General features: G+C 39.3%; 1 protein-coding gene across 11 annotated transcripts in view; it reads left to right on the forward strand.

Moving 5' to 3' along the window:
* The window catches only part of Acap2 (ArfGAP with coiled-coil, ankyrin repeat and PH domains 2), a 120,943-nt gene that overhangs the window by 86,306 nt on the left and 12,959 nt on the right, over positions 1-21,678 (forward strand). For 3 of the 11 annotated variants that reach the window (XM_040750966.1, XM_040750967.1, XM_040750976.1), the window contains 13 exons: positions 751-771; positions 4,089-4,140; positions 6,200-6,300; positions 7,517-7,622; positions 12,635-12,843; positions 13,162-13,231; positions 14,224-14,315; positions 15,657-15,713; positions 15,911-16,071; positions 16,402-16,506; positions 16,898-16,990; positions 19,429-19,616; positions 20,227-20,336. In XM_040750966.1, the coding sequence (XP_040606900.1) occupies positions 751-771; positions 4,089-4,140; positions 6,200-6,300; positions 7,517-7,622; positions 12,635-12,843; positions 13,162-13,231; positions 14,224-14,315; positions 15,657-15,713; positions 15,911-16,071; positions 16,402-16,506; positions 16,898-16,990; positions 19,429-19,616; positions 20,227-20,336 (1,365 nt within the window). The remainder of the gene's footprint in view (positions 1-750; positions 772-4,088; positions 4,141-6,199; positions 6,301-7,516; positions 7,623-12,634; positions 12,844-13,161; positions 13,232-14,223; positions 14,316-15,656; positions 15,714-15,910; positions 16,072-16,401; positions 16,507-16,897; positions 16,991-19,428; positions 19,617-20,226; positions 20,337-21,678) is intronic. The other 8 variants (XM_040750968.1, XM_040750969.1, XM_040750972.1 and 5 more) reach the window with 7 other exon arrangements.

Below are 21,678 nucleotides of genomic sequence, written 5' to 3' on the forward strand. Positions count from 1 at the left end.
CCTATATACTATTGGTACAGATAAAAATGTTTTTATTGGCTTTTTGTTTCAAAGTAAGAAGTGTGTACATAGACCAAAAATGAGTCTGCTGGGTGAAGTGTGCATACCTGTGGTCCCAGAACCTGGGAGAGGGAGGAAGGAGGATTATAGGTGCAAGCTCAGCCTAGGCTACACAGTCAAGCCCTATCTGCACCTTCCTACCCCCCAAACAATAAAGGAGTTACATTTATATGTGGCCTTGGAGTCTCTTATCATTTGGTGATGATGACGGATGTGGGTAGGTGGAAGGTTTATCAGTCACTATTTTATGGTCTTTCAGATTCTTAATTAGTAACCCCACTTTCTTTCCAAAAAGTTTCTATTTGCTTACGGCTTCTGTAGGTAAACATTCAGTGATTTTCCTACACAGCTTATTAAGGTGTGGCACAATACTATCTGTATTTTCGAGTTATAAGCATAGAGGCAGACAATCATAATAGGTGTACAAGGTAATAGTAATGGAATAATTCAAATATTTTCAAAGTATTTCAGTTTATTAAGAATGAAATTCTATAAAATGTATATTTATAACACATAAAACACATGAATTCTTTGACTGCGTTGTTAGGTTGTTAGCTTAAGCTTGTTTCTTTAATTTTTTTGTCTTATTTTTGTATCATGCTGGTCCTTTGCTTATTTGCGCATTTGCATTTTCTTTCTTTTACACCTTTCCCTTTTGTTTTAACCCTGCCCCATTTTTTCACATGACAGGAAAAAGCCCGATCATATCAGGTACCAAATAGCTTCCTGCCCTCCCTCCTCTTATCCAATTTCCTCTGTAGCACGAGAGAGCCTGATTAACCCGTTTTCAGGTGGATTACTTGCAATGGACAAAAAAAATCTCTTTATGCCCTAAATTGGAAAGAAAATATAAGAATTTATTTGAGGAAGAGAATTGTACCTTTTAACTGCCCATGTCCTCGGTTAATTTGAACTGGGAAAGGCCGGTTGATGTGCTTAGAACTACCCACAGTAGATGCAAAAACAAAAGCCATAGCTAACTTTGTTCAAGATGGAGCAGTGGCTGGGATGAGTCCTTTGGCCGCAGCTCATTGCTTTGAAAGAATCCGTTGTCAGGTCATAGTTTTCTTGCCACTTTACTCCCATGAAAACAACAAATTGAATTGAAAATGAAACAGTGCATTAGACCTTTAAATTATATTAAATGTGTATCTATCTAGCACCTAAATGTGAACCCGTAAGTTATATAGTTTTAGTTGTAAAGCTTCTTTAGATTTGGAACTGTGACTTTTACCAATATTTTTCGTACTAAGATCAAAGATGGTAAAATATATTTGATTTTTATAAATTTATTTATTGTTTTTTGCATTTGACCTAAATTTTGTCACCTGGAAGTTCTCCTTGATATTTAACAGTATTTATATTTTTAAAAAATAAGTATGATATATTGATCTAAATTATACTAAATTGTTTTTATTTGAGAGAGATACAAAATGAGTCTTACTTTTCTTACACTTAAGAAATTAGTCTTGGACTAGAAAGATGGCTCATAGTTAAGAGCACTGGTCCTGAGTTCAATTCCCAGCACCCACATGGTGGCTCAGAACCATCTGTAATGGAATATGATGCCCTCTACTGGCATAAAGACAAGCATGCAGATAGAGCTCTCATATACATAAATGAAAAAATTTGTTTTAGATATTGTGCTTAGTTTTCAGTCTTGTAGACTATGCACTGTTATCATGTTGCTTTCCAAAACTTGTCTCTTGACTCTAGTTACAGTTTTTTGTAGTACTTTAAAATTCCCTGTACCAAGTGCTTCAAATACAAAGTGTTTTTGTGTGTATATGTAATCCATAGGCTGTGAGCCATTCATCACGCTTTCCCTTTCTTGAAAATATTAATAATCACTGGGGTGACCTTATAGGAGCAATTAAAAACTCTGTTCCAGTGATTGGAGAGAGAGCTCAGTGTACAGTGCTTGCCTTGCACATATGAGGTATAGCCTCCACACGAATGTCAGGTTAGTGGTGTGTGCCCTGAAGAGGGGCAGACAGGTAGTCCGCAGGGCTTGATGTCCAGCTGGTCTAGCCCAGGTTGTGAGTATAAGAGACTTTGTCTCCAAGGAGTTGGGCAGTGCCCTAAGGATGATCCCCATGGTTGTCTTTGGACTCCACGTGCATCTACATATATGTGTATGCACACCAGAGCACATGCATGCAATCCCCAGATATGCACATGTATCCATTACCTTTAGGTACCTAGTTGAGGTTCTGGTTGGTGTTAGATGTGTGTTTCTAATGGTAGTGGAAGGAAGATTGTGTCAGACAAACACATCTTTGAAATTCCATTTCCTCTACTTATGATGTATCATGCTTCCTTTAAGCAAGTAGCAAAGGAAGAGAAGTTTGTATTGTCTTTTCTAAGTGTTTTATAAACCTGATGATGTAAGAATGCCACCTAGAAGCAGATAAATATTGGAGAACCTGAACTTCAGAAATACATATGCTCCATAAGGTTAATAACTGAGGGGAATAGTCTCCAATCTGACAGCAGCATTTATCTAGTATATTATTAGTAGTAGTATTTCTAGAGAGCACTGCTCTAAGATGGGCCAGGTCGAAAGAAAAAAATAACTTATGAGGACTCAGAAGCATGACAAGTTTGCACTTTTAGTATAGATGTCTTCCCATTATTTAGTAGAACTGTTTTTCTCAAACTATGTAAGGTAACCACTATGATATACAGCCTATACATTTTTATTGCTATAGTTCACCCTCCTCAAATGAATTTTACAAATGATGTTTAATCACATTCAGAGATTGTCTCCATTGCATGTCATCCCATGTGGCAGGATGCACCACTTGGTTGTGTGTAGGACTTTCCTCTAACATTTCTAACCGGCTGCCTGTCCCCAAACCAGAGCCTCGGAAGTTCTTCCTTTTCTGGTCTGTTGATTGGCACTCAGCGGCACACCACTTTATTTTATTTAGATGCTTACTTAACAAACTCTCTCAATGAAAAAGGCGATACACTTCTAAGTGGCAAGAAAACCCACCCACCCAGTAAGAGGCCTAAAACCCCCAAAGTGTCTTCGGGGCTCTTTCTCAGCTTTGGAGAAATAACTAAAAATTTGAAAATAGAAATTCAAAACACCTAAATATAATTTCTAGTAATTTTTATTACTGTCAATGAAAAGGTAGAATCTCTATCTGCTAATAGATTAATAACTAATGTTTATATTAAAAATCATCTCATATAAAACTAATTTAAAAATAACTCAAGTACTGTTCACTTTTCCTGCCTGTGAGAAGTCTTGCTTTCTTTATGAATGGCTTTTGGCTGTGATTTTTTTTGTATGTCTTTAGTTCTTTTTATTATTTTAATAAATTGGAATTAGTGCATATGGCTTGCATTGCCTAGCCAGTTTTCTAAAGAAGATTGTGAGCAAATTGTTTTCCTAATAGCTTAACAGTGATGAGGAGAGCCATTTAAACAGTTGGTGGGATGGGGGTGGTCATATATGGTAACACGTTATTTGCCTGAGAAGTAAGAATTCTTACTTATATGAGATAAAGCTTTTGATAAAGTTTATGATAAAGTTTGATACAGTTCTAAGTGATTAGTCTGTTTTGCTGGTCAGATCAAACATTTTCTGAATTAAAGGTTGTAAATAAAGCACCATTTATCTTAATATAAATGGACGTTTTATTTGTAGTTTACATTTTCTTTATTATAAAAGTAGAGATTTGAGGGAAAATATTATTTTAGCACTCAAAAAAAAAAACCCAACCCCTGTAAGTTTGTACTTTTAAAATAGTTATGGCCTTAGCAGGAAAAAATAAAAGCTTTTGTTAAGATATAAAGTTATGACATAAAATAAATCAAAACATAACTAATTTATCTCCCTAACTTGTGATTTTTAAGATTATTCTTAGTTTTCAGTAGTTACCTCACACGCCTCAGTTTATGAAAACAAAGCAGTGCACTTCTCCAAACACCGTCACCCGACATGGGTGTCTAGTTTCACTTCCCGCCCATAGAAGGACCCTATGTGCGCCATCTTTAATCTGTCTGTCTTTATCTAGACGCTGGTTCTCCATACAGAACAATCAGTTGGTTTACCAGAAAAAGTTCAAGGTACGTGAATTGTTAAGCAACACAGTGAAAACTGGGGAGTTCCGGTTTTAGCACTTTGTTTCTTTGTCTTGGTGAACACCAAAGTTCATCAGTATCCATATGCAAAATTTTTAGTTACTGCTTATTGGTTTTATGTTTGTATATGCACAGGTGGAGTGGAAGCTGTTAATCCTAAACCTTTAAAAGCTGAGTGATTTGATTCTGAATTGTTTTTGAGAAAAGATTTATTTTCATTTGTGTGTACATGTGTGTCTGAGTGCACGTTCGTGCATGTGACTGCAAAACTTCCAGAGGCATCAGATTATTATCTTAAGGCATGGACTCCCTATGCAGTCTTGGCAGGCCTAGAACACGCTCTGTATCCCAGGCTAGCCCCCAACCAACAGAGATCTGGCAGCCTCTGCCTCCTGAGTGCTGGGATTAAAGGCGTGCACCACTGTGCCCTGCATTGTTTTTACTATCTTTAATTATGAGAATGTATGCGCCTTTGTACATGTGAGTGCAGGTACTCACAGAGACCACTGGTGTTTGATCCCCCAGGAGAGGGAGTTCCAGGTGGTCATGGGCGCTGTTGTGGGTACTGTAACCCCAATTCTGGTCTTCTGTGTGCAGTGAGGACCCTTAACCGCTGAGCCATTTCTTTAGTCCTCCAATTATGAAGTCTTCTTTTTCAAACAGCTTTTTCTTTGTGATCCTTTGAATGTGTATGGGTATTTTGCCTGTATGTATGTCTCTGTACCATGTATACAATATCCACAAAAACCAGAAAAGGACATCAAATCCCTTGGAACTGGAGTTACAGATGCTGGGAATAGAACCTGGGTCCTCTGGGAGAGCAGCCAGTGCTCCCAACTGCTGAGACATCTTTCTACCCCCCTCTTTTTTAAAATAAGGATTTTATTTGTGTATATGTATGTCTTTAGTGTGGATTTGTACACTTGAGTGCAGTGCCTGGGGAGGTCAGAAGGGGGCATCAAACCCTTCTGTGAGCTGCCTGACCCTAATCCTGTCCTCTGTCAGAGCAGTATACACTCTTAACTACTATGCTGTCTCTCCAGCTCCAATTCTAAAATTATAATTCCTAGCTTTAAGATGTTTTGTGTATCAAGATTATTACCTTCATTTTATTAAGTCCTTTTGTTAGTTACATGACAGGAGTAACTCTCACATCCCATAGTAGTAATATTTTGAGGCTGCAGACAGTTTATCTTTTAGAACACATTATCTTAGGACCAATGGTGATAGTATAGAATGCTTTAAAATGATAGAACTCAAAACGTACACTTAATAATGTAGATAGGAACCCCATACTTTGTTACTGATGTGTTTATATGTTTGTTTTCTTGGCCTCATTTCAAGGTGAGGAGTTTTATGTATTGGAAAGGTGTGCTGGGATGGTTTGTGAGAATGCTAGACACTGGAAAGAGAATCATTCATTAATTGATAGTGTGTGCTTTCCATTTTGCCTTTGAGTGATAGTCTGTGAACCATGACCATCTGATGCCCAGTTGGCCTGTGAGATGGCCACTAATTACAGGTTCATGTGAACTTTGTAGCTGACCCATTGGTGCTTTCTTCTGGGTTTTGCACAAGTATTTTAATTAGGGAGTGGTAAAATCTTTTCTCTTTCTTGTAAGAATTTCAAGAAGAACGCACCAACTTCTTGTTTCTTGTTGGGCTATTTAAAACATTAAAGTCTTCTCTCTGGGGAGAAAGTAGCTTTTCTGTATGTGAGTGGGACCCTAAAGAATAATGGGTGTCAGTGGGATGGAGGAGGATCAACAAGGAGATAATATTTTTTACTTGTTGGCCAATTGTGGGTCAATCCTTTCTCTAAGTGATTGCATTTAATTTACATACAGTTGTTTGATGAGGCACATTAAATGAACAATATGGAACCGCCTCCTTTAGTTCTGTGCCTTCATAGCTTCTACCTATAGCAACAGTATGAGAATATAGAGACCTACACGCAGACGTTGTTAGGAGTGTGTTTGGGGGTACTGTTGCTGGCAGTGCTGGGAGCTGGCCTGCTAACCCTGAGCTTGCCTCCTTGCTGCAGGACAGCCCGACTGTGGTGGTGGAGGACCTCAGACTCTGCACGGTGAAGCACTGCGAAGACGTGGAGCGCCGCTTCTGCTTTGAGGTCGTCTCTCCAACCAAGTAAGATGCTTTCGTGTTTCTGTGGTTTGTACCAAAGATCTTTCCAGACCTGAGAACTCTGACTTACGATTATCAGTGTAGCAGAAGAGTTAATGTTTGAAAATGAATTCCATAGCAACTACAGATGTTATATCCAAGTATTTATGTAACTTCTCTACATGTGTCATATTCTTTAAAATCTGTAGAAATTGCTTAGTTATTTACTTAGTGGGGGCTATAAACATGTTAGGCAAGCATTTACTACTGAGCTCTGTCCTTCCTATAAACTTATTTATGTGCCCCTTATGTAAACATTTACATGAAAACCTGGTAGACTTTTTTGTTTGTATCTTGGTGATAGTGAGAATTGAACTCAGGTCCTTGAACTTGGCATTCTCCTATCTCAACCTCTTGAGTAGCTGGGATTACAAATCTGTGGCACCAAACCTAGTCCATGTGAAAGTTTTTTAGATATTATGTTGAATTGAAGGTGCATGACAGATGAAATTTGTAATGTTCTGTTTACACGGTGGGGAGGAATGGAGGGAGAAAGGATATGAGAACGCGCGTGCGCGCACACACACACACACACACACACACACTTTTCCCTCTCTAAGAGGATTTCCTTATGTAATCTGGTCTGACCTCATACTTGCTCTATAGTAACTCAGGCAGGCCTGGGACTCAACATTCCCAGCCTCGAGAGGTGGGATTACAGGTGTGTACACTGTATTTGGCTAATTAACATTGGGATAGGTCCTTTGTTTTTAAATGATAATTTTGTTTCATTTGTACCTTGATTTTGTCACAATCATACTTTGCCCTACAGATGGATGAATGTTGACACCTTCTTTCAAATAAAATTAGAGAGGTGGCTCATTGGTTAAGAGCATGGGTTGCTCTTCCAAAGGACTAGGGTTCACTTTCCATAACACACATTGATGACTCACAGCTGGCCATGACTTCAGGCTAGGGGTTTCATGTCCTTTCCTGACCTTCGGGGACATCACACACACACACACACACACACACACACACACACGCACGCACGCACGCACGCACGCACGCACGCACGCACGCACGCATGCGCTCTACACAGACTTAATATTCAGGCAGAACACTAACACACATGCGATTTTTAAAAATGAACTGGATAGCATACTGAGGAAAAGTAAACTGTGTGGTTTTTTTCCCCTTCTGATTTGTTGTCTGACAAAATGATGCTATTTCCTTGTAGAAGTTGTATGCTCCAGGCAGATTCTGAAAAGCTTCGCCAGGCCTGGATTAAGGCTGTGCAGACCAGCATTGCCACTGCTTACAGAGAGAAGGGTGATGAGTCAGAGGTTGGTAGAGGCGTTGTCAATATCTTGGAATATGCTCTAAATGTTTAAATTTCACCTGTAACATGTGGCTATGTCATCCTTTTTATGGAACATGATTTTATGTAATTGAGATGTTTTAAGATTGTAGATTTGTTTACTTTTTTATGCATTCTTCTTCCCTCCCTCCCTTCCTTCCTTACCCCCCCCCTCCTTTTATAGCCTGTCTTTTATTCCTCCTTTCTTGTTGGATCATGTAGCCCAGGTTGGCTTAGGACTCACTATGTAGCTGACAGTGACCTTGAACTTGTGATCCTCCTGCTTCTCCCTCCCGAGAGCTGGGGTTACAGGCGTTCACCGCCACACCTGAGTTTAGACCGCACTTGGCATCAAGCTCAGAGCTCTGTGCATGCTATGCAAGCACTCTTCTGACTGAGCCCTTACCCATTCTTTTCATTCAGTATTCAAACTTATCTTTACCTTAATATTTGAATGTATATCCCAGATTGAAATAGTGTTCCCATGTTAATGGGGTTTTCCTAAATATTTTGCTACTTTTCATTAATAATAAAATTTTGTGAGTTTGCAATTTTATATAGTTTGAAATTAACACAAAGTAAAATGCAAAGAAGAAAAGCCATGTTGTCTCTTAGTGGAGAGCTTCCCAATGAATCAACAAATTCTTTGGACAGACCATGAATGAACCCTTGAGAAATGAAACTGTTCTTGGGTTTTTAGATGTGGGCTGAGGCATAGCCTCAGTGATAGATTGCTAGTAGGAATGCTTTCTAAGTTGTATTTGAGAGGTTATCATGGGCAACCTGGGACTCCCAGGAGTAGATAAGATTAGAAGCTTCCTAAGCAGGAACTGGGGGAACTTCTTGTCCTAAGCAGTTAGTCTCAGAGAAGGGATTTCTTCAGTATGTCATTTACCTGGACGTTGTTGAATACAGATGATGAGAACATTGGCAAAGGGCATGCTGCTGAATAGAGCCCTGAATATTGTGTGTTACCTGAATCACTCTCCATTCTGGGTCAGTCACCCTTAAACGTTCAGTGTAGTATAGTTATTAACCTGGGATTGTCTTAACAGAGTCATATTTTAATATTGTCTTTCTATTGACACATGTATTTCTCCTTATTGAATTAAGAGCTTGAGGACTTCCTTCAGTATTTCCCAGAAAGTGAGGCATTTGTGATTCTGTGTTCTCATGAACAGTAGTTTATTTTGGATGGGAGCTGTGCTCACCACTATACTACCAAAGCAGATAACAGTGGTTTATTTTGTTGTTCCTTTTGTTTGATAGTTTGGTTAGGTATAGAAGTTGTAGGTTGGAAACAGTTATCCTTAAGAAACAACATTATGGTGGGGGTGGTGGTGACACACGCCTTTGATCCCAGCACTTGGGAGGCAGAGACAGGCGGATCTCTTGTGAGTTTGAGGCCAGCCTGGTCTACAGAATGTGTTCCAGGACAACCAGGGCTGTTATATATAGAAACCTGGCCTTGGGGGTATGTTGGAAGAAAAGAAATAGCATTAAGTTGTTTCTTCTGTTCTTGTGTTTTAATTTTAGGGTTTCTTTCTTTTCTTTTTTAATTACTGACCTTTCCTATTTCTTCTCTGCAATTCTCTCTTTCTGGAACTTCTGAATTAATGTTCTTTTCTTTTCTTTTTTTTTTTTTTTGAGTATTGCTAGCCAGTTAGCATCTATCTAGTTTTCAGTAATTCATTTTTTTGTTCACTGAATGTTTATTGAATCTGTTATTTTGTCACAACACAACATTAGAACTATCATTATTAACTTTCACTTCTTGAAAAAATTCTCATTGTCTAAGTCACACCCCTAAACAATTAAATTGTGTTGAAAACCAGGCATCAATATTTTTATTGCTTTTTCATAATCTTTTTTATTCTTTAGAAATTTCTACATTATTACAGTATATGTTGATCATATCCACCCACTAGACCTCCACTTGTCTTTCTTTCCTCTTTGTATCTTTGTTGTTAACAATCCTCTGAGCTCATCAGTGCTGCCCATGTGTACATGGGTGTGCTGCTAACTCCTGAGGTACATCCCCAAGGAGTGGTTCTCCTTCCCTCTGCAGCCATCAACTGCCAGTCTCTCCTGGTAGGAGTGGGGCCTTGTGGTCTCTTCCATCATTCGAGTGGGAATTTTGATTGGCTTGATGTTGTACAGGTCTTCTGCAGGTAACCACAGTTGCCATGAGTTGATGCGGTCAGCAACCATGCCATGTCCAAATACTCGCACTTCACAGCTCTCCCCCCTGTCTGCCAGCTCTTAGATGGTCTCTGCTTTCTCTTCTTCTCTGGTTGAAACAGCTGAGCACTCAGAGTTACTTATTTCCAGCACTTTGAGCAGTTATGAGTCCCTGCGTTAGCCACTACTCACTGCAAAAAGACACTTATCTACCGAATTGAGAGTAGCACCAAAACATTAAGAGTACAGTTTGACAGTATGACTGTGTAGCAGAACAGTAAGGGTTGGTTCCCCCTATGGCCTATGATCTCCACAGTCATAGGCTTTTAATCAGGTGTACAGTACCAGGCATGAAGTCCCTTTTGTGAAGCAGAGTTGAGATTCACACAGAAAGCAGTTGGTTGATCTGTAACCATTATGCCATTATTGTACCAGTGGGAGCATCTTTCTAGCCAGTTAGTATTGTTACAGTGCTGGGTAAGACTATTGATGTCTCTTCTCTCCCAAGCAGCTTCTGGCACTGTGTAAGGCAGCCAGCAAGGAGAGAGTTTCCTAGTTAGTTTGAGCTTGATCTCTCTGTGTCCCGTGTCCAAAGTGAGTGGTGTCTTTAGCAATAGGATCTTGCCATCTAGTTACTGTGGGCAAACAAGAGCAGTGGCCACAGCCTGTGATATTTGGGGTGCCTCTGGGTCTTCCTGATCAATAACTCTTAGGGAAGTATCCTGAGTCAAAAAAAATTCCCTTAGATAATCCTGTATACACCTAGATTAAGAACTGGTTTGGAGGTTTTTCTTGGCTCTTGTAATGTATCAGTGATTTTGAGTTAAGGCTATGCACTGAACACTTAGTTAAGATTTTGTTGAACATACGGTTCTCGTTAGTTTGGACTATGTTGAGTAACAGCCATAGCCAGGATCTTTTTCCTAGGGAAACGTCACTGATCTCGCCCACAGGCATAAGGAATCGCCCGGGGTCTCAGCACTCACTGTGTGCACCTTCACTGGGTCTCCTGCCTTTGATCTCTCAGCCAAACCCCATCCAAAGACTCTGATTTACTCCATTCATTTTCACTTACGTGCAGAGAAGTCCCTTACTGGCCTGGGGTTGGGGAGAGAACCCTGGGATATAACTGCTTCCTGACCAATCAAGCCTTCATTAGCTCTCAACATCTCTTATTGGGAGAAAAACATTAGCATATCAAGGAAAACTGGGAATGAGCCAACATGATTTCTGCCTTAAATACTGATAACCTTGTAACTTTACATTTCAGATATATTCTGATAAGCCAAACCTATTTTTAAAAATTGTGACATCTCCAATGTCCATAGAATTTCAGTACGGATAAGTTCTTCCCCTTGAGTGAGTTGCTAGCAGGCCACCTCATCCTGAGCCCTTCCCCCCCTAGGAGGAGATCTCTTGCATCGAAGTGGAGTATGAGCCTTGACATATGACCACCATTTAACCCCCAAATGCATTCATGTGTAAAAAGCAAGATGATAAAGTTAGTTGTCATGTTGACCTCAGTCAGGTAACCTCAGTCAAGGGTACCTGACCTTTGACCTTAGGAGCTTTGAAAATTACAGACTAGCTACTCACCTGGGTCTTACATATTTAGCAAGAACATTGTGTGTAAATACTGTGTTCTCAGGTCATCCTTTCAGGAGGCACATGGTTTTACCTGCTCCATTTTCCCAGTGTAAGGTATTCTTATAAACTTTGGGTAGTAAGTATTTTTGTGGGGAAGTACTTTAAAACTGTGAAAATATTCTGTTCCTTGCTCAGTTGAATTTTACTTTTATGACAAAATTTAACTGTTTCTGTGTGCTTTTATTTTATTCAATTTGTCATAATCAATTACTTCCATTATTTGTTTGTGAGTCTTAAATTGACTCATGTCTGTCACATGTAGGCATCCTTTTGCCCCTTTGTAGGACCTGGAAATCTAGGCTGCACTCTTTAAGTGGATACTGGCCCTATTTTTCTGAAGACACCGGGAATTCCGAGTCCCTGTGCTTGCCTTGTTTGTCGAGCCCTTCCTAATTCTGTGTGTTTTCAGTAAAGACAAACAAGAATCAGATTCTGTTTCCAGTGCTTTGGGCTAACACACTGGCTTATACATGGTTGAGTGGTTTTTGATCATGGAAGACTTTAGGCTATGTTTTTAATTGCTTAAAATCTTTGAATTTGGTTGATTATTGCTACGTGTAGCCCAATGGTTATTACTCTATTACTGGTGTGATTGTGCACTTAAAAAATTAGCTTTTTGCATATCATGTTTTGGTTTTAGTTCACTATGAAGATGATATATTTTCTAGCATTTCACTGTGTCAATAGCATAGTCTTTCTAGTTATTAACTTAGTAATAAAATTAACTCCTTTGGGGAATTGGTGTAAAATACTTTATTCTTTTTATTTTCTTCTTTCAAGAGGGCCTTCCTGTGTAGCCCAGGCTGTCTCTGAGCTTGTGATACTCTTGCCTCAACCTCCCAAGTGTTGGATTTTGTCTTATAATGAGTCTTAATAATATTATGTCTCCCACTCTGTCTTTGCCTTTCTCTCTGTCCTCATCTGTTGTTCATATGTTCAGTGTCAGTAATCACATAATTGTAAATGTGTGCATTTCTCCTGCATTGGTGAAGCCTATTCATAAGAACCCCAGTCTTTCCATTCTTCAGCCTCGAGTGCCTAGAATAATGCCTATCCAAACAGATGTTTAATTTATGGGCTAGAAGAATTTGTTTATAGTATATCATATGTAGCATGTTCTTACAGTTCTTTACAAAAAGCATTAAAATTACCAAATCTTAATTCTTCTAGAAGTTGGATAAGAAATCATCTCCATCAACAGGAAGCCTAGATTCTGGAAATGAGTCAAAAGAGAAGTTATTGAAAGGAGAAAGTGCACTGCAGCGCGTCCAGTGTATCCCTGGCAACAGCAGCTGCTGTGACTGTGGTCTGGCAGACCCTCGGTGGGCCAGCATCAACTTGGGCATTACCTTGTGTATTGAGTGCTCTGGCATTCATCGGTAGGTATGCTCACCCAGAGTGAGAGAGTTCCTTTGTTGTAAATTACTATGTTTTCTTGTTAGTGGATCTTTCCTAGTTCCCCGATTTAACTATAGTTTATAATTGTACATTTTATAGAGTGGATAATTTTAATTTGTAAAGTGTTTTGAGGACTTCGGTTCATCATTCATTATTAACCAGAGGACCCATATATATTTACATGTGGGGGCCTGTGTGTGTGTGTGTGTGTGTGTGTGTGTGTGTGTGTGTGTGTGTGTATGCAAGTAGTGACTTGATAACTTTTATTAAAAATAATTCGATCTTTTTTCCCCATGTAGGAGTCTTGGGGTTCATTTTTCGAAAGTACGATCTTTAACCTTAGACACTTGGGAGCCTGAGCTTTTAAAGGTGAGATCAACATTTACATGGGATATTTCACAGCGACTGTAGATCTCCTCTAGCTGAGATGAACTAGCACAGTGGGAAAGTTGAAGACTGAAGTAGAGAAGTAGATGAACCAGGAGAAAGAAAGTCTAAAAAATTTGGCAGCGTTGGACGAGGAGTTAGTATGTGTCTGGTAGTAGGTAGAGCTCAGGCACTGGGTGAGTCCTTAAATGACTGCAGTGAGCGCTGTGTTTGATGGATTTTACTATTTCTATAAAGTGGGAGCGAGGGTCATTTTTATAAAGAGGTCTAATTTTAATGTTCTGTCCTTGAGTTGGCCAGTGCTTGCTATACCTAACTGCACTGATGCTTTATTGTCAAACTTCTTGCCCAACTGTGGGCCTAGGCACAGTCAGTAGTCGTGATATATAGACAGACATGTGATGGATATGACTTTCATTTAGACATTTATTGTTATTATTTTTAATTATGTGTATGTATGTGTCTGAGCCTGTGTGTGGGTGTGTACACTAAGTGCAGTTGCCTGCAGAGGGCAGAAGTCTCAGGGCCTTGCAGCCAATGTGAGTTCTGAGACCTGAGCTTGGGTCCAGTGCAAGAGCAGTGCAAGCCTTGAACCACTGAGTCATCTGTCCAGTCCTGGTTTTCAATATAGTATATATGGGATGGATGGATGGATGGATGGATGGATGGATGGATGGATGTGTGTGTGTATATATGGATGGATCAGTGGATGGATGGATGGGTGGTTGAATGGATAGATGATTTCTGTTAGGTACCGGTTATAGGATTCATAATTTTCTGATAAAGAATAACAAATGGGTAATAATCTTATTTCTTGGCCCATTTTTAACTTTAAAGTTTGTTTGTAAAATGAACAGTTAAACAATATATAAAGAGGAATTAGTTAATTGTACCCACTGTAAGGACTTTTAGAGTTCAGCTTAATTTTAGGACTTTTGATTTATAGCTTGCTTTTTTGCTTTCCTGCCAAATAGCTTATGTGTGAATTGGGCAATGATGTTATAAACCGTGTTTATGAAGCTAAACTGGAAAAAATGGGAATAAAGAAACCACAGCCAGGACAAAGGTACTGTTGTCTTAATGTGATACTCTCCTCCCGAATCAGAAATACAGTATGACTTTATTCTTTCACAGTTGACATAAAACATTGTGATGGCGTGTGTAGAAGTCACCATTATTACTCCTGTTTAAATGTGACCATGTCTTTCTTCCGTATATTCATTAGACCTATATGACGTATTGTAGGTGTACTGCCTCACTGGGCAGTCAATTATTTGTAGTCTTTAGATACAAGAAATTGTAAAAACACAAAAACAAAATAAAACAACATAGAAATGTAAAGGTCTTTTGCCATAAAAGTGGTCTAAAGTTCTGTTAGTGGTGGGCATTTAAAAGGAAGCATGGCTAAGTCTCAAGCATTAGTTTGGTTTCTTAGCATCTGTGGTCAAAGCAGGGCATGGCAGTGCTTGCTTGGAATCTCAGTGCTGGGGAGGCAGAGATGGGGTGAGTTTGGGGGTCTCTTGGGCTTGCTGGCCAGCAAATCTCAATGGACTAGTAAATTCCAGGTTCAGTAAAAGACTGTCTCAAAAAATAAGGTAGAGAGTGACTGAAGTCTCAAAGATCAAGTTTCTACTATCAGAATCATTTTTGCGTGATCTGACTTAGTTCAGCAAGTGTTGATCACACCCTTGGGTGGCATTGTGAGGCTGTGGAGTAAAAAATGAGAAAGGCAGTTTGGTTGTGAAGTCAGACGTCTAGCTCTGCACAAGGACACCTGCTCAAGGAAGCTGCTCGAATCAGGGCTTTTGGAGCATGTAGTCTTTATTGTTGACACCAGGTTTTATCAGTAGGATTCTTTATTTTTAGAATTACAGTTGCATTTTCCATAAACCCTATGTTGGGATTTGAACTAAGCCAATGTAATTTAAATCACTTTTAATACTTGCCATATGATTGTTATTGGACCTGGGGTGCTCCTATTTTAACCAAAGAACTAATAATCCTTTTTAAATTAAAGAAGAAAAATTATAGAACAGGCATATTTCATGGTTATATCATAAGCTAAGGAAAGAAATGACATTTTACCACTATAAATCTGGAATGCTGTATTGTTTTGTTATATGAAAAATTATGACTGCCAGTAGTGATTATTCAGGATATGACAATATCTCTAGTAAAAATGGAATTAATGTTAATTCTCCATATTTTTTTAGCTTTCCTAGCAATGTTCCTAATATAAAACACAAGGGAGTCTGTATACAAATACACACAGACAGAAATTAAGAGACTCGTGGAGTGCTGTGGAACTATGAGTTTTCAGTGGATCATTTGTATTTCATTTGACTGACATTAGCTTGTTGTTTACAAGGAAAACATGTCATATAATGCCATATGTCAACTGTTACAGATTCACTGAAAAGCATTTTAGAAGATGGAGTCAGATTCCAAGGAGCTGTATTTACAGGTGGTTTGTGAGTGAGAGCCAAACTCAGGTCCTCCGGAGCAACGAGCAGTCTTAACTGCCAGCCCGTTCTCTAGCGTTCCCAGCCCCAGCCCGTTTTACTTTCAGTTACTGTTAAGTTCAGTATCCATTGTCATTCATTCAGTGTTAGCCATGCTATGGAGCTAAATAGAACATCATGGTGTTTCTCTGTTTACCAGACAGGAGAAAGAGGCATATATCAGAGCAAAATATGTGGAGAGGAGATTTGTGGATAAATACTCCGTGCTATCACCACCTTCTGAGCGGGAGGCAAGGGTTAGCTCCAGAAGCTGTGAAGAGCGGAGGCTGAGCCAAGTCAGGGTGCCTGTCCACACCACAGGTATTTACCTGGATGTTTTCCTGAGCTGAAGCCACTTTTCAATCTCAATTATCGCCATTGTAGGATTTTTTTTTTAATGCTAGAAGCCTGTTTCCTTCTACACATTCTAAAGGAAAACTGGATTTCTGTGTCTTTAAGACAGTTAAAGTTAAGTACAACTGCTTAATAGCACGGGGAGATGGGATTGTCAGTCGATTGCGCTGAAAGCCCCAACTATCTGATTAACCACCTGATTTCCTTCCTGTGTCCTCCCTACACTTCCCCAGTAACGGTTTTTCCTGCCCCCTTCTTACGGCCTGCTTTGTGCTTTGCTAACTTGCATGTCCCCAGTGGCTGCTGTAAATAGCGACGAGGCCAGGCGGGAGTCTCTGTTCTGTCCTGATGAGCTAGACTCACTCTTCTCCTACTTTGATACTTCTTCAAAACTGCGTAGTAGTAAGTACTCTTGTGGAGCGTTCCAAGTCTGTGCCAGTGGTCATTGTGCGGTGTGGCCATTTCTCTAGATGTTGCCCATTGTCTCCGGATTACATATCACCACAGCCAGACAGTCAGTAAATTAAGCTCTTTGCTACTCCCAGCATTTGTGGAGTCATGAGATGTGTTAGAACTCTGGAGAATAAGTTTATTTTCAGGTGTTGTGATTGATTCGTGTTCCAATAAGCTAAGTTACAGAAGGATTAAAATTGTAGTAAGTTTATTATGCTGATGGTGGCCAAGTTCATGTTTCCATGTACCAGCTCATTTTATGGTCTTGTTGGTTGTGGGAGACTGCCTTCTAAGTGATGTGAACTTTAATCACTAGCTGTTTTTCCCCCCCTTAACACAGTTAAAAGTAATGACAGTGGGATCCAGCAAGGCTCTGATGATGGGCGAGAATCTTTATCTTCCACCGTGTCAGCCAATAGCTTATATGAGCCTGGTGAGTTTGGTGAAAGTCAGTGTTGACTGACATAGTTTGTTGGATGATGGTTGTAGCAAACATCAGTTCTCTTGTGGGTGTGTTTGCATGTCTGCGCTCACACGAGGGCCAGAGGTTGATGTCTGGTGTCTTCCCTGGTTGCTCTTCATCTTCCTGTTGGGGCTGGGAGGAAGTATAATTGATGTATTAGAATGCGATGCGTGTGCACCTGTTGTGTGCCCATGGAACATTGATGTTTCCATTTCTTTGCCTCTGTAACAGGTCTCTTCTGTCCCTTTAAAATCTTAGTAGCTAAACACCATTCTGCTTCCTCTCACGATAGCAGTAAGTGGCACATTTCTAGTTTAGAGAAATGGATCATGCAGTGTGCAATCTTTTTGTTTTTTTTTTTTTTGGCATACTTATTCCAAAAATAATTATGCCACTGTTATTATCAATTGCTCATTTCTTTTGTATTTTTATGGTGTTTTCCAAAACTTTTACAAGAAGATTTAAATTCACTTAATGAGAATTTTAAGTATTAATAACATTAGGAGCAGCATAAGAATGAAACTCAGGGCTAGAGAAATGGCTCAGAGGTTAAGAGCATTGACAGCTCTCCCAGAGGTACTGAGTTCAATTCCCAGCAACTACAAGGTGACTCATATTGAGATCTGATGCCCTCTTCTGGTGTGCAGGCAGCATAGTGTATAGATAGTAAATAAAATAAAGCTTAAAATTAAAAACAAGAGCGAAACTTAATGGAAGTAGTTAAATGTGTAGACATGTTAAGACCCAGAATACCACATTTTCTGCAGCATTACTGATTATAAGAGACAATGTATTTGCAATTAAAATTTACAGCAGGGATTACAAATTTCTCAAATCCATAAAAATGTACTGGCACCTGCTGCCAGTCCTTTCAACCTGAGTTCAAGCCAGAGACCCACTTGGTGGAAGGAGAGAGCTGACTCCCAAAAGTTATCTCCCAAATGTAATGACCTCCACACTCACACCAATACACCCCCCAAATAAAAATTTAATAAAATTTCTCGTAAATGTTCAGTTTCAAATCTGATCAATCGTGACTTTAGACTTTAAATAGAATATAGATAACATTTACCTTCATTTTATTACAGAGCAATTTTCTTCTGAGAGGTTTTTTTTCCTTTGTCCCAGACCTCTCTTGGATTTTTCTGGCATCTGCCTTTTCTCTCTCATGTAGATATTTCCATGAACAACTAGGAACTAAGATTTCCACATAGCCGAGAACATGGGGTAGTTGCCCGTCCAAGTCTGGGTTATCCTGTTTAATATATTTTCTAGTTTCATCTGGTTTTCCACTTTTGTCTTTGAGACAGGGTCTCTCATTGAACCTGAGCTGAGTGACTGGCAGCAAGCTCAGGGCATCTGTCTGTCTTTGCCCCCAAGCCCTGGTGTTGCAGGCACCAGTCTCTGTACTGGCCTTTTCCTTGCTCTGGGAACCTGGACTCAGGCCCTTTTGCTTGTTTGGCAAACATTTCACCCAGTGACCATCTCTCTACTGCTCTGAATGGAATTCTTGATTAGATCATTTCTCAAGTGGGTGGTTAATCTTTTTAGAAGGTACTAAGGGGAAAGCAATATTGTTTAAGGAGAAAACTATTGTTTCTCTTTATTTTGGAATCTTTCCCCTAGCTAGATAGTCATCCAAACCTCATGGTGTATGCTAGGAATTTTAATCTGCACTAATGCTTTCTCCTTAGCCACTGTCTTCTCCTGTGGCTGTTTTTACCAGCATCTCCCTCCCCTTTGGGTTTTTCTTCTCATCACTAATTCCTTTATGCTTCCTTCCAGGATTTCAGTGTGTTCAGTCTTGCAGAATTCTCTGGGGGGAAATAAGCATACTTTAAGACATTTGAATTAGTTATTGTATAAATTGTGATGATATTACATCATCCTAGGAACTAAGTGAGTTCGAACTACTAGTAAATTCTTTAGGAGTTCAGGCTTTTTGGAAGATGGCCAATTTTAACAGTAACTAACGTGTCCCCTGGATACTGGCAAGGCCATAAAAACCTACAGTACTAGTTGATGTCATTCTATGAGAAGGGTGAATGTTTGGGGAATGAATAATCTGTAAGAAATAATATTTGTGTGAAAATCTCTCATGCTCATTGGATAGATGGATGATTTCTATGTCACAATGTTTACATTGTGAGTTTAAGAGTTCACTTTCACAATTGAGGTAAAATATACATACTATAAAGGTATCCTAGCCACTTGTCGGTCCTGAAGTTAATCTATCCTGTTTTTTAAATTTACAGCTTACTAGCTTTAAATTCATCTTCACTTTGCTGTTACTGTCATTCGTCCAATGGAACTGTTTCTTCTTGTAAATTCTTTCTGTTCTTGTTAAACAATTTGCCTTCTAGGCTAAGAGCACATTCTTATTAATGTATTTGTGCTTTGCTTTCCAGAAGGAGAAAGGCAAGAGTCTTCTGTGTTTCTTGACTCTAAACATCTTAATCCAGGACTTCAGCTTTATAGAGCTTCATATGAAAAAAACCTTCCCAAAATGGCTGAGGCTTTGGCTCATGGTGCAGATGTGAACTGGGCTAATTCAGATGAGAACCAAGCAACAGCACTCATCCAGGCTGTACTAGGGGTATGAATTAATACATCCCAGCCGTATCAGGCGTATGAGTTAATGCATTCAGGCTGCACTAGGGGTGTGAATTAATACATTCAGGCTGTTCTATGGGTGTGAGTTAATGCATTCAGGCTGTTCTAGGGGTGTGAATTAATGTATTTAGGCTATATCAAGGGTATGAATTAATGCATTCAGACTGTATCAGGAATGTGAATGTGTTCAGGCTGTACTAGGTATGAATTAATGCATTCAGGCTGTACCAGGGGTTGTGAATTAATGTATTTAGGCTATATCAGGGGTGTGAATTAATGCATTGAGGATTTTCATTGACCTGGCAAAAAATATCAAATATTATAAATTCTAAACAAAGTAATATTATTGTTACTATCTTAAGAGGGGTTAGAAAGTAAAAAAATTCTCTGAGTAGTGATTTCTGAGTATCATGTAGTTGTTTCAGATTTTTAGGAGGTACAGCATGAGTAATGTGTTTTGATGGACTTCAGACTGTAAAATTCTGTGTTAATTAGTTCTTAGAAAAAGCATATAACTTATTTCTCTGCTACTTACTTACAGATGTGTTTTCTTTTCATTTGCATGTATACATTGTCATCTTCTTCTCTTTAAGGGCTCTTTGGTGACATGCGAGTTCCTTTTACAGAATGGTGCTAATGTGAACCAAAGAGATGTCCAAGGGCGGGGACCACTGCACCACGCCACTGTCCTAGGACACACAGGGTAAGTAATCGTGCTTAAATATATAGGTAGCTTTTTATCTGAAGAATTACTTTGAAATAGTGGCGTGTCCCCCCCCCCCACTCAGGTTAAGGATATTATGTAGAATTTATAAAAGAGGACAACAGTTAAAGTTTCTCATTCAGAAGAGAAGTCATGATCAGTGTTATAGCTTGCTTTCTGTTGTTAGGATAAACATTGAGGAAACGGTTTATGTGGCTTATACTTTGTCACAGTTCATCACTGAGCAAAATCAGGGAAGGAACTTGAATCTGGGGGCAGGAGCTGAAGCAGAGACCACAGAAGAACGCTGCTTACTGGCTTGCTCAGCTTGTGGGATTTTTTGTTTTTTGTTTTCTGTTTTTAATTTTATTTTAAAGATATGCATGAGTGCAGTGTCAAAGGTATCAGGTCCCCTTGGAACTGGAGTTACAGGTGGATGTAAGCTGCCCACTGTGGGTGCAGGGAATCGAACTCAGGTCCTGTGCAAGAACACTGTGTGTTCTTAATTGACAGGCTATATCTTCAGCCCTCAGCTTGCTTTTTTATGTAGTCCCAGCCTACGTGCCTAGGATAGCATTATCCACAGTGGGCTGGACCCTTCCACATCAATAAACAATCAAGGCAGGTTCCCCACAGACTTGCCCACAGGACAATCTGATGGGGGCAACTTTTCCCTCTTTCCAAGAGACTCTAATTTGTGTTGTTGACCGTAAAATCTAACCAGTATAACTAGTGTACAGTTGTACACTAACCTACATAGCTAGTGAACAGATATAATCTAACCAGCATAGCTAGTAGAAAGATATAAACTAACGGGTATACCTGGTGTTCAGATATAAACTAACCAGTATAACTAGTGAACAGATACAAACTAACTAGTATAACTGGTGTATAGATATGAACTAACCAGCATAGCTAGTGGACAGATATAAACTAACCAGCATAGCTAGTGGACAGATATAAATTAACCAGCATATCTAGTGGACAGATATAAACTAACCAACATAACTAGTGGACAGATATAAACTAACCAGTATACCTGATGTACAGATATAAACTAACCAGTATACCTGATGTACAGATATAAACTAACCAGTATAATTAGTGTATAGACATAAACTAACCAGTGATGTACAGTAACAGCATAGTTAGTTACAGATATAAACTAACCATTATAACTAGTGTATAAATATAAACTAACCAGTATAACTAGTGTACAGACACAAACTATAATACTCACTTTAATCTTGGTGTGACAGTAATTGACCAGTTTACTACCTAGCGTCCTCTGTTACTGAAGTTGTGGTATTTTGTTTGTTTCCCAGCTGAAGTTCATGTTCTT

Source organism: Mesocricetus auratus, unplaced genomic scaffold (genome assembly GCF_017639785.1).
Source record: "Mesocricetus auratus isolate SY011 unplaced genomic scaffold, BCM_Maur_2.0 Super-Scaffold_100008, whole genome shotgun sequence".
Classification (NCBI taxonomy): domain Eukaryota; kingdom Metazoa; phylum Chordata; class Mammalia; order Rodentia; family Cricetidae; genus Mesocricetus; species Mesocricetus auratus.